Source organism: Myotis davidii, unplaced genomic scaffold, assembly GCF_000327345.1.
Source record: "Myotis davidii unplaced genomic scaffold, ASM32734v1 scaffold1567, whole genome shotgun sequence".
NCBI lineage: Eukaryota > Metazoa > Chordata > Mammalia > Chiroptera > Vespertilionidae > Myotis > Myotis davidii.
This window is the reverse complement of record NW_006297578.1, coordinates 181,726-195,461: the sequence shown is the minus strand read 5'-3', so window position 1 is coordinate 195,461 and position 13,736 is coordinate 181,726. Positions and strand designations below refer to the sequence as shown.

The window sequence follows — 13,736 nt, the reverse complement described above, 5'->3', positions numbered from 1 at the left end:
TTAATCTAAACTCTGTATCAACTCCAGCTCTGAGATCCCGGGCTCTTGAAAGGTTTCTGGGGTTTTGTTTAACTTCTATATTTGTTAAAATGTTTCAAACTGCAGGCTTAGAGTCCTGCAAAGGCAGGCGGGGAAGGTTGGTTTTCTCCATCACTGAGGCAAGCAAGCCTCATATTAGTTTCAAGCTGCCTGGTTGCCGGCCGCCATCCTGGCTGACAGTTAATTTGCGTATCTCGCTGATTAGCCAATGAAAAGCGTAGCGGTCGTACGCCAATTACCATGTTTCTCTTTTATTAGTGTAGATATTCTTCTAAGCATTTTGCAGTTTTAGTTTTGATTTATACTATTTCTACTTTTTAATGTATTGTACTGTTCCACATTTGAAGACTCTGTATTTTCTTTGTCCCTACTATGCACTCAATGCTATGCTCCAAAGGAAGAAATACAAACAGAAGATGTGCTTGACTTGAGGGGTTTAGAAAAGACTAGGGAAGATGGGACTGGAAAAGACTGTTAATGAAGACTGCTGAGTGCTAGGCTTCTTGAATTGATTTCCCTTCTAATGGGAAGACATTGTAGTTGCTGAAAGGATGGAAAGGAATTATAGAATTGTTACAATACTTTGGGAAGAATAAGCAGCATCATTGTTCAGAATTTTTTGAGGGAAAGAAAGAGGCTAGAGGGAGAGAGTCCAGTTAGAAGATTTTAATGTTACTCTAGGACATTGGTTCCCAAACTTGAGTATTCATAAGAATTCCTTAGAGGGCTTATTAAGACACAGCTTGCTGGGCCCCATCCCCAGTTTCTAATTCAGCCTCTGGTGGTGCCTGAGGATTTGCATTTGCATTTAGCAAGTTCTCCTGGTGATGCTAATGCTGGAGCACACTTTGAGCACCAGTATTCTAGAAGAGATATGATAAGTACCAGAGGCAGAGTGGTGGGAGTTGGGCTAGAGAGAAAAGTATGTAAGATATATTAGGAAGGAAGAAACCACAAGGTTTAGGGATTGGATATGGAGGCAAGGGAGACGCAGGACTTGAAGATGACTCCAGAATATGAAAATTAGGTGTCTCTGAGGGCAGTGGAATTACCTGACAAACACCTGAACACCTAAGGGTGGAATGCAGTCATATGACAGGTATTAGAAAAATATGTGAGTCCCTGTATCCATCTGCATTTGAATTGTGACTCTCATGTTTAAAGGCCTCCTGTCCTTCAAGAGAGAAGCTAATAAAAGGAGAAAGCTCAGGTTTATGTTTGTTTTCTTCTTTTGTAGAATGTGACTTTGAGTAGAGAAAGAAAATAAAGATAGAGAGCAGAGGGTAGGGAGGGTAAAAGAAGCTTGAATATTTTGGAAATGGAGAGCATACTTTTTGGTTGTTAAGTACTGAATATATAAGGGAAAATACTAATAAGGGAATGGAAAATGAGTAAAACTCAGCATAGGCCATGCAGGGTAGCTCTAGGATACCACCTAAGATCATTGATGAGGACAGAGGGTTGCCATGATAGGGCTTCTCAACTCTAGCCTACCTGGCCTTCCCTAGTTTCAAGGCTTCTGATTATAGTTTCCTGTTATCCGTGGCTATTTTCCAGGCTATAGGGACTTCTCTTACCTGTTTCTCTCCACTGGGCTTCTTGTAGCTGAGAAGAAGCTCCACAGCACCCACCACTTCCTTGCGGATAGCATAGAGCAAGGCATCACCTACATACACGCTGTGGTTTATCAGTAGCTCCATGATCTCCAAGTTTTCATTCTCAATGGCAATGAGCAGAGCATTCCGGCCTAGAGGATCCATGCAGTTGATGTTGACATTGTAGTAGATCTCTGCCTCCTGGAGGGCCTGCTTCACAGTGGCATAGTCCCCCTTCTCTACAGCATTGAGGAAGGCCTTCTCCTCTGCAGAGAGCTCAGTCTCTGCTCTCACAATTTGCAGGGGAATTCGGTCTCTGTACGGTGAGTAGTTGACCTTTTTGTAGTACAGTTGGGCCATGGTTCATAGCAATTTAGAAACCTGAATAAGGAGAGAAAGGGAGACCAAAGATATTCTTAGATACCTGAAGGTCTCAAATGGTTAACTGTGGAGGCAGCCTTGCTAATGGGTTGGAAAATCCCAAACTACTTCTTCTTTTTTTTATTTTTTTACTGTACACTTCATTATTTTATTAAGACTATGGTGATTTTAAAAAATGTATCTTTATTGTTGAAAGTATTACAGATGTCTCCTTTGCTTGTTTGTGTTTTTTCCCCATTGACCCCCTCCATATCCACCCCTCCCAAGCCTTCACCATTCTATTGTCTGTGTCCATGAGTTATGCATATAAGTTCCCTGGTTAATCACTCCCCTCCCACCCTACCCCCCACTTTCTCTCTGGAATTTGTTAGTCTGTTCCATGCTTCTATGTCTCTAGTTCTATTTTATTCATCAGTTTATTCTGTTCATTAGATTCCACATATGAGTGAGATCATGTGATCCTTATCTTTCTTTGACTGGCTTGTTTCACTTAGCATAATACTCATCAGGTCCATCCATGCTGTTGCAAATGGTAACAGTTCCTTCTTTTTTTATAGCTGTATAGTATCCCATTGTGTAAATATACCACACCTTTTTTATCCACTCATCTGCCGGTGATTCCCAAACTGTTTTAATGTCACAATCTTTTTCTTCTTGAAAAGGAGTATAGCTCAGGCTTTGGGGTCAGAAATACCTGGGCTCAAATCCTGACTTTACCAGCTCTATGCCCTTAGATAAGTTACTCAAGCCAATCCCTCTGTGTTTCAGTTTATTATTATTAAGTTTATCAATATTAATAATATGTATAGCAGTTATCATTGTGTACCAGGCTCTGTGCTAAAGAATAATTTCTACCTCATAAAACTATTGTGAGAGTTAAATAACATAATGCATTATCAAAGCAGCTGGCTCAGGGTAAACCTCCTGAGACATGGAACAAGCTAGTTCCCTCCTTCTCTTCTGCTGCCTGAAAATACTCATGATAATACTTCTGATTTGTGATGCAAAGTTGGAGTTCATCTTTGGCCAGTTTCTTTCGGCCCTGGGCCTATGGGCTTGTGCTGATTTTCAGGATTGCATTTGCAGTTGCCCCAGATGCAGATCCTGGATTGCCATCCCGTTTTAGTGCTAACTGAAATCCCGTTTCTTGCTGCTATTCACTGGGGGAGGTGTACTGGCTCCAATAGGCTAAAGGCAGCTGCAAAAGATAAGCACACACACTCTCTGATCACTCATGGTTTTTTCCCTCCATTTTTCCAAACCAAGGAACTGATAGATCTTAAAATGTGATTCAAATCTGGAAAGTAAATGGTCTGTTTTACATGCACCACATCTAAAGCCAATTTTTCATAAAATTTACTTTAAAATAAAACCTATTATTGAGTTCTTGCAATGTGTTTAACTTTCTCTGTGATAAAATACTGCAGTCTTTGCCTTCAATTGGATAGAATGAATCACAGTATAGAGCTTTTGCCTTGTAGTTCACAGATCAAATTCATGAACCTTTATCATTGACTCCTTGTATTAGCCCTGTGAGTTAGAAATGGCTATCCTTCCCAGGGTAGAAAATGAGGCTCAGATCCATTAGGTGATTGGCTCCTTTCTCTCCTATCTCTGGGACGTCTAGTGTTCTCTGGAAGCTGAGTTTTACCAAAGTTATTTACATGCCTTTCATTACCAAACTGATTTGGCAGCAAAAAGAAATAGAAATATGATAAAGGGATTCTTGTCTCATCTTGATGTAAGAGAGATGAAGACATGAAGCTTCCTTAAAAATTTGCCTCACTTTTCCAGGTAATGACATCCCTGTTTTGGCAGAGGGAAAAGCATATATTATACTAAGTGGCATTTGCATTCCATGTGCTTGTGATCTTCTGGGAAGTCAGTATTTGAAGATGAGTGTTACCTCTTGCCCTGAATAGGTCTAATAACAAATTAGTCTCTGCATAAAAATCTCAGGAGGGTGGGGTACTGTTTGGCTGTCTTGAGAAATTTTGATATTTTCCTGTGCTACTATCAAGTGACAAAAGGAAAGTGGCGCTTAGAGTAAGCATTTGTCACTAAACAGCAAATGACTTTAATAATACTAATTGTAGACTGCCTCCCTGTCTCCATTATAAACAAAAAGGAAGGAGGAAGAAGAGACAATGTGATCTCCTGGAGAAAGACTCAGTAATGCAACTCAGTTTATATTTATTTAGCCAATCAATATGAATATGGTAGAAGCTTTCCATGTGCCTATAAATATGCTGGTCACCTTTGGAGGGTATGAAAGAAAAGATCCATGCCTTCATTATCTTTTACCTGGACCTTTTCACAGCCTTATAATTGATCATCCTGATGCCATTCTCTCCCCTCCAGATTTTCTACCACACTATCCACAAGTTATCCCATGTAACACAAACTTGATTCCATTTTACTCTTTCTTGGTTGATTTCTTGCTGTTTTTGTTATAAAATCAACACTTCGTGATGAGTTCTACTAGGTCTTGGCTGTGTTTGCCTCTCCAACTTCATCTTAAGCCATTTTCTCACCCTCATCGACTATTTTTATTATTCTACTTTTAAATTACAGTTGACATACAATATTATATTACTTTCAGGTGTACAACATAGTGGTTCTACATTTATATAACTTACAAAATAATCACCTCAATAAATCTAGTTCCCGTCTGACATCATACATAGTTATTACAATATTATTGACTTTGTTTCCTATGCTCTACTTATATCCTCATGACTATTTTTCAGCCTTGTGGAGCTTCTTTCAATTTTTCCAACATGCCAAGTTCCCTGACCCCCAAGATCTTTGATCAGCACCTGGAACACTCTTCTTCAGCTCTTTTCATCTTTCCAACCTCAACAACATGTCACCTCTTCAGAGCAATCCCCACTAACTACCCTCTATAAAGTAGTTCCTTCATATTGTTTTCTTCGTTATACTCTTTTATCTTCATTCTTAATGCTTATTACAATTTGTAGTTATATATTTCTTTTTCTTATTGGCCAATGCCTGCTCTGTTCAATTATCCTTAAAGCTCAAGTGCAGAAATTGCATCTGTCCTGTTTTTTCAGCAGCTGCGCCTAGCTAATTCCTGGCATACCATGAATGCTTAATACATATTTGATGAAAAATGAGTAAACCTTCCAATATTCTCTCATCTTACTCCAACCCACCCTCAGTTCTAGCCATACTGGGCCATGTTCTCTGAGTTGCCATTTTATGACCCTGTCTTTGCACATGGCTTCTTCCAACAAAATCCTTCTCAGCTCCAGCACCTTGCTCATAGGTCTCCTACTCTGTGAAGCCTTCCCCCAAAACCCCGAGGTTAGCCAATCTTCCTTTGAATTCTCCATGGACACTTGAATCACAATTCTCCAATGTCACCCAACTGCATATTTGTCTTACTGCCATTAGGGTAAGAATACTTGGTTTCCTGTCTTCCCTGTATGCACACATGGTCTAGATTAGAACATGATCGTGCTGAACAAATGAATATTTAATGAGCAACTACAGCCTACCTGAGGAGGGTTGGCAAGGTCGTGGAATGAAGTGATAAATTATGTGTTACTGATTTGAAGCTTTGGGATTTCAGAAAGGGCTCAATGAGGGTTGTATATCTGAGAGATTACATGGAGAAAGTAACTATTAGGCCAGCCCTTGGAGAATAAATTAAATGTAAAAATGTGAGGGTAGTCCAGGCACTGCAGAGTGCAAGAATGAAGGTGATGATTGATCATGGATTAGTTGGGAAACAGTGGTATAATAAGATAAAGGGATTAGAGGTGAGCTGAAATTCCATAACCTCAATTTTTCCATCTAAAAATGATCTTAAAACATTTGCTGACCATTTGTCAATTAAAAGGTTACCATAGAAGAAAGGTTGAATGTCTTTTCAGATAGAGTCACTGGTACTGCGAAAGAAAAATCTGTGCCCACAGCTGTGTGGGAAACTGAAGACAAATGTCTCCCAGGGAAAGATGAGAATGAGTGGAACTAACTACATTGGTGCACTATCATTTTTCAGGCACCATGCCAGGAGCTGGTACAATAAAATAATTATTATAATTTTGAATATTTAATATGTCCCAGGCACTGTGCCAGGTACTGCAGTGACACTATTACTACCACTGGTTCTAGTAGTAATAATAATGAAGGCAACAAGTAGTAGCATTCAGTAAACTCTCACTATGTGCTAGATTGTGGGTTATAGTAGTAAAGAGAGAGGACAGTAAAATCACGGTAATTTGAGACTTGAAGTATCATTGCATGATATATAAATTCAGAGTCTAGCTTTACTTTTCATCTCTTGCATTTGAAATTCATCTGGCCTATTTCATTCCAGTGAGTTGCACTATATTATTCCTCTGTAGAGAAAAATACCTCCTCCAGAGGTTAGCCAGATATTATACCATTAGAGTCACTCCTTTGGTTTAGGACACTAAAATTATCTCTGGAAGGAATAACAAATAATGTGGCTGAACACAAATAACACCTTAACATGGATTCCTTGATTAGGAAAGTTGTTGGGGCTTTGGGAGTACAGAGGGTTTGTGTAGGACAAGGAAGATGTGATGGAGGAGAAAGGAAATCTCTATGTTTCCATATTCACTTTTACAATATGTATTGAGTGATGTAAAATGGGTTCCTGACATTGTCTATCTACATGTAGGCTTATGTAGATGTCTAATGAATTGCCTAATGCCCTGACCTCTTCCAATCCCCACAGCTTTAGCATCAGCCTTGCTCTGGGTTCTGAGACCAATCCTTTCTCCATATGCTTGCTGTTAGTCTTACTCTGTCATTATTCTGGGAAAAGTAACTAACAATGGAATTTCCTGAGGGTATATTATTGAGAAGGTGCCTTCCCATCACTCTTTACCTTTATACTTGGCAGATTGCACTCATCTGCCATTAACCTAAGCCAAGAGATGGGGTTGGCATTCCCATCCTTATGCACTGGCCTTGAGGTGTGTTCTTAACTGGACAAAATTATACCAGCCAACACTTCATACCATTATATGAGTGAACCCCACTCCCAAAGTAGTCCCCCAAGCATAAAATATTAGAAATAATCTAATAGTCTGCCTCAGGGGTCTTATCATGCTCTCTATTTTCTGTGATGCTAGCCAGAGGAGTTTGTATAATGGCATCTGTGACATTTGTAGGCTTAAATCTGTGACAATTTGTAGGCTTAAACGCGAAATCAATGGGCTGTGCAGAAGGCCAAGGAGCAAAGTGGTCTTGCCAAATATCAGCCCAGATCACTGCCCATCTCAGGCCTTTGTTAAGATAAAAGACTTGCTTTCCACCTAACTAAAAAAAAGTACGTTTGGAGGGACATGGTATCTGTGCATGGCTTGCACTCAGTGCCACGAAGATTGATCTTGATTAGTGAAACCCTTGTGACCTCTCATCCTTATCCACACTTACCTATTCACTTGTGCATCTCTTTAGAGCTCTTTAAGGCAAGTAGATTTAATCTGATAAACTTGTACACTTTCAAGTGTGAATGGCAGATAATAAACACATTCAATGAATATATACAAGGCACTGTGACAGAAGCTGATGATAATGGCTGAGTGGCTTAACACAATACCTCTTCTAGGAAAAAAATTACGTTTGAACAGGAACCTTGAATGTTCAATTATAAGAGTGACTGATGTGGAAATTTCATGTTCAAAGGCACAGGAATGGGCTGGTTAGAAGAAGGGTGTGTGTGTGTGTGTGTGTGTGTGTGTGTGTGTGTGCGCACGTGTGCATGCATGCACATTTGGTGGGATATGAATTTTGAGAGGATTTTGGCTTTTTTCAGAGTATGACTCTGATAACTTCTTAATTTTAGTGGAAGAACACTAATCTTGCCCAGAAAGGTCCAAATCTTGAATGTCCTGCAAGGGACATCGAAGATCATCTAGAATCTCCTGCCCAATGAAAAAGTCCCCTTAGTTAATGAGAACATCTACTGATTGAAAACTCACCACTTTCTCATCTGCTTGGAGAATACTGACTTCTAGCAAATGCTTCTCTAAGTTCAGCTGAAATAACCTACTACAACTTCTATTCCATGGTCCCAGGTGTGATCTCTGGAGCAGCATTAAGCAAAACACTGTTTTTTTCACATGACTACCCATTCAAATGTTTGATTTCAGCTCTCATGTCTCTCTCTGCCCTGAGTGTCCCCTTCAATAGAATTATGACCATTCTAGTGGTTTGCTTCTAGTTACACAATACTCTTTCTTTCTTAAAGTATTATTCTCAGCCTTGGTTGCGTGGCTCAGTGGTTGAGTATAGATCACAGGAGGTCACGGTTTAATTCCTGGTCAGAGTGCATGTCCAGGTTGTAGGGTCAATCTCCAGTGTGTGACATGCAGGAGGTAGCTGATCAATGATTCTTTCTCATCATTGATCTCTCTCTCTCTCTCTCTCTCTCTTTCTCCCTCTTTCTCTCTCTCCCTTCCTCTTTGAAATCAATAAAAATATATATTAAAAAGTATGATGCTTAGAAATGAACCCAGTACTCTAGAATGGTCACGCCAGCACATATACTGTGGCTATTTTTTCTTTTTCTTTTTTGAATTGAATTAGAAAGTGTATTCATCAGGACAATTCAACATTTTCTCAACTTCAAACAATACGCTCTGGCATTCTAGATTGATCAAACCACTTAAGCAATTGCTCATCCTCACTTTATTTCATTACACATTGTGTGAACTTCCAAAACTCAAGTTCACATTAATGTGTGGCTATTTTTTCTTCTTTTATTCATTCAGCAGTGCTTTTTTGAGATCAAGATAATATAACATCCTGTTTCAGAATGCACTTTAAACCACCCTGCATAGTGTTGAATTTGTAGTATTATGTTTTTAATTTGTATACATTTTATTAATCTAATAATTTTATTAATTTACAGATAATAAATTAACACTAAGCACATATCCTGTGCCACATATGTATATGCTAAAAGTTTCACATACATTTTTAAAATTATTCCTCACTTTTTAAAGACAGTTACCATTATTATCTCTACCTTCACAGATAAGAAACCCGAGGCACACAGAGTTTAAGTAAATGGCTTAAGTTCACACAACTAGTAAGTAGTGAAAATGGGGCAAGAGCCAAGCTTCTGACATGAGTCTACCTTCTTAACTAGTTCAATGAAGATAGGTTCTTTTCTATGCCCCATAATGCCTACAATAGTGCTAAGACTTGTAGCTATATGTTACAATTCAACTAATATTTGTTATATACCTACTATTTGTCATGCAGGGCCAGAATACTTATAGTGGGAAATACAAATTTAAGTGAGACATAGCCCTTGCCTTGAAGCAACTCCAAGTCCAGAGGGAAAGGCAAAAATAAAAATAAGTTAAATGTAGTACTGTGAGATAAAGATTCTAATATATAGTAGGGACACAAAGTGTTCCTACTCTACCTGGGGAGGTAATTGAAGACCACGTAATATTTGAGCTATGTCTAGGAGGATTGATTGGAGTTTAGAGACAGCAATGTAGCAATGATCATTCTAGATTATGGATACAGCATGTGCTCAGGTGTGGGTTTATAAAATGCAATGTATTTTAAGAGAACATTGACTTTCTATTTTTCAAACGTCTCAAGCATGTGACCACTTTGAGACACCTGCACATGCAGTTCAGTCTCTATAGTCCTCTTCCACTGGATCTTCATAGTTTCTTTCTTATTATGTACGTTTGAGATCAAGTGTCATCTCCTCAGCTTCCAAGCACAGCAAGCAACTCACCTTCTATCTCATTACCCTTACTTGATTTTCTTCAATAACTTATCACTACTTGAAATGACCATATTTTTATTTATGATTTTAATATATAGCTTTCCAACCAAACTGTAAATCCCATAATTGCAATGACCTTATATGTCATATTTACTACTTTATACCCAGAACCTAGCAATAATAGATTCTCAATAGACATATGGTATTGAATTACTACATAAAATAGTGGTGTAGATAGCAATGGGGAAATGCTCTGTTGGTTGAGCTCCACTTTTGATTGGATGTGTAACCTCCTCCACCCCATGCAGCCTTGTGCATAGACAGGAAGCCCCTCTACCTCAATAAGAGTCTTAATTAGTCTAAGTTAATATTGCAAATTCCATTTCTTTGGCCAGTAAGTGAACTAGATTTCAGCATTTGATGTAATTCTGGACAATGAGATATGCTGAAGGACTTATGGGAAAGTTTTCTTTGTTCTTTTTTTATTTTCAACAATAAAAATTTTTTTAAAAAAAGAAAATATCTTGGTGAGCTCAAGAAATATCTTGATATCTTAAAGAAGATGAAAATAAAATGTTTTAGTATTACAGCAAAAAGAGACTTAAAAGAAAATGCTAAATTTTATTTTATTAAACTTAAGAATTTTTTGTTATTCAAAACACCCTCTTAAAGGATATAAAGGCGAAATGACTGAGTGAGATTATTGCAATGCACACAACTAGCAAATAGCTTATATCTGGAATTTATAGGAATGACTACAAATCAAGAAGGAAAAGACAGATAACTCGGTAGAAAATGGGCAAAAGATTGAAACAGGTACATCAAAAAAAAGAAGGAATCTAAGTTTTATTTAAATTTTTATACATCTATAGGATTGCCTAGCAATGTTAACATTGTTAATATACATAAACATTTCTAATGTGCATAGTTCTATTCCAATATTGGGTTCTATTTTTTCCACAATTAGTAATTTTCCTAAACTATGTTTATGAGAGTAAAATAAAAAGGTACATATAATCCCATTTTGTAACAAGATATAAGCTTAAATGATTCAGAGAGATTGTGAAACAATTGTACTTGTGATAATAAAAGTGAAAATGTTTTAAATAAAAGGTGTGTGTGTGTGTGTTTAAATAGAATTATACTTATAAAGCCTTAGAAAAATAGTTAGGGAATCAATATCCCAGGTTTACTTTGCTGCTAATTTTCTATATTTCCATTTATATTCCCTCTCTCTGAAAGATATAAAATTAAGATTAGCAATATCAATGCTTTTATAGAGAATGTCCTGAAGTAAACATCCTTTAATATTCTAAACATTTTCACTTTTTATAACCATAGCAATTTCATTTCCTGTTTTGGTCCTACTAGTCAGAAAAAATGGCCAGGGTTTCCTACCAGCTGTTTCTTTTTCTATTTATGTATGTATTTGTTTATTTATATATGTATTTATTCTGTTTCTTGTTTATTTTTAATGGTTTTTAAAATTTTATTGGGGTGACATTAGTCAACATGAACATATATGTTTCATGTGTGAATTCCTAATTTATAAAATCTGTATATAGGACCATGTGCCCACCACCCAAAGTCAAATCTTCTCCTGTAATTTCACTTCACATAATGTTCTCAAGGTCCATCTATGTTGTTTTAAATTCTGTATTCCATCCTTTCTTATGGCCGTGTAGTACTCCATTGTGTATCTATACCACATCTTCTTTATCCAGTCCTCTATTGTAGGACACTTTGGCTGTTTCAAACTCTTGGCCACTGTGAATAATGCTGCAATGAACATAGGGGTGCATATGTCTTTGTGTATAAATGATTTTGAGGTTTTCAGGTATATACACAAGAGTGGGATTGTTGGGTCGAATGGTAGCTCTATTTTTTATTTTTTGAGGAATCGCCAGACAGCTTTTCAAAGTGGTTGTACCAGTCTACATTTCAACCAGCAGTGAATGAGAGTTCCCTTTTTTCCACAACCTCTCCAACACTTGTTGCTTGTCTTATTGATAACGGCCACTCTAACAGGTATACGGTGATATCTCATTGCAGTTTTAATTTGCATTTCCCTGATTGCCAGGGAGGTTGAACATCTTTTCATATATCTATTGGCTGTTTGTATGTCTTCTTGGGAGAGGTGTACTTTCAGGTCCTCTGCCTACGTTTTGATTGGATTGTTTATTTGTTTGGTGTTGAGTTTTATGAGTTCTTTATATATTTTGAAAATTAAACCTTTGTTGGAGGAGCTATTGTTGCAAATATCATCTCCCATCTGTTTGGCTGCCTGTTTGTTTTGTTGTCTGTTTCTTTTGCTGTGTAGAAGCTCTTCAGTTTGATATAGTCCCATTCATTTATTTTTGCCCTTACCTCCCTTGCCTTTGGGGCCAAGTCCATAAAATGTTCTCTCCCATCAAGGTCCATAAAAGTTTGGTACCTATATTTTTTCTATGTGACTTATATTTTTGGGTTGCATGTTTAAGTCTTTGATCCATTGCACATGGGGACAAACTGCAATCCATTTTCATTTGTTTGAATGTGGCTTTCCAGTTTTCCCAGCACCATTTATTAAAGAGACTATCTTTACTCCAATGTGCAATTCTGACTCCTTTGTCAAAAATTATCTGTCCATATACATTTGGTTTTATGGCTGGGCTCTCTATTCAGTTCCATTGATTTGTGTATCTGTTTCTCGGCCAATACCATGTTGTTTTGATTATTGTAGCTTTGTAATATATTTTGAAGTCAGGTGGCATGATACCTCCAGTATTGTTCTTTTTTTCAGGATTTCTTTGGCTATTCTGGGTCTTTTGTGGTTCTATACAAATCTGATGATTGCTCCTTCTATTTCTTTAAAAAATGACATTGGGATTTTGATGGGGATTGCATTAAATATGTATATTGCTTTGGGTAAAATGGTCATTTTAACTATGTTGACTCTTCCAATCCATAAAAATGGGGTATTTTTCCATTTTGTTGTGTCCTTTTCAATCTGTTTAAAAAATGTTTTGCAATTTTCAGTATATAGGTCTATCATATTCTTTGTTAAGTTTATTCCTAGGTATTTTATTCTTTTGGTTTCTATTGGAAAAGGAATTGTTTTCTCCATTTCTTTTTCTGAAGTTTTGTTGTTGGCATACAGGAAGGCAATGGATTTTTGCACATTAATTTTGTATCCTGTAGTTTGACTGTATTTGTTTATTGATTCCAGTAGTTTTTTGGTAGAGTCTTTAGGGTTTTCTGTATACCATCATGTCATCTGCAAAAAGTGACAGTTTGACTTCTTCTTTCCCAATTTGGATGCTTTTTATTTCTTTCTCTTGCCTTATTGCTCTGGTTAGAACTTCCAATACTATCTATAATAATAAAAGCATAATATGCTAATTAGACTGGACATTCTTCTGGATGACCTTCCAGACAAAGCCAGGGCTATGAGGGAAGCCCGGGCCCCTGTGTGTGTGCAGAAGAGGGAAGCATCCTGGGGCCCGGGTGCCTGGATAATCAATGAAGTAAATGGTGGCTGGAGGAAGGAAGTCAGGCTCCCAGGTGCTGGAGGGAAGCTGGTGCCGGCAGCCAGGGGAAGGAAGGCCTACTCTTGCACATATTTCATGCATTGGGCCTCTAGTGTTGAATAAGAGTGGTGAGAGTGGACATCCTTGTCTTATTCCTGATCTTAGGGGAAAAGCTTTCAGTTTTTCACCATTTAGTATGATATTGGCTGAGGGTTTATCATATATGTCCTTTATTAAGTTGAGGTACTTTCCTTTTATTCCTATTTTATTGAGGGTTTTAATCATAAATGGATGTTGTATCTTATCAAATGCTTCTTCTGCATCTATTGACAAGATCAAGAAATTTTTATCCTTCATTTTATTTATGTGGTGTGTCACATTTATTGACTTGTGGATAGTATAGGAACCTTGCATTTCAAGAATAAATTTAATTTAATTTTGGTGTATGATTTTTTTTAA

General features: G+C 37.4%; 1 protein-coding gene across 1 annotated transcript in view; it reads right to left on the bottom strand.

Annotated features, from left to right (window-relative positions):
- Window positions 1-13,736, bottom strand: part of TRPC5 (transient receptor potential cation channel subfamily C member 5) — a 274,908-nt gene that overhangs the window by 113,718 nt on the left and 147,454 nt on the right. Inside the window, exon 3 of the mRNA XM_006773297.2 lies at window positions 1,617-2,015. Within this exon, the coding sequence (XP_006773360.1) occupies window positions 1,617-1,994 (378 nt within the window). The 5' untranslated portion in view covers window positions 1,995-2,015. The remainder of the gene's footprint in view (window positions 1-1,616; window positions 2,016-13,736) is intronic.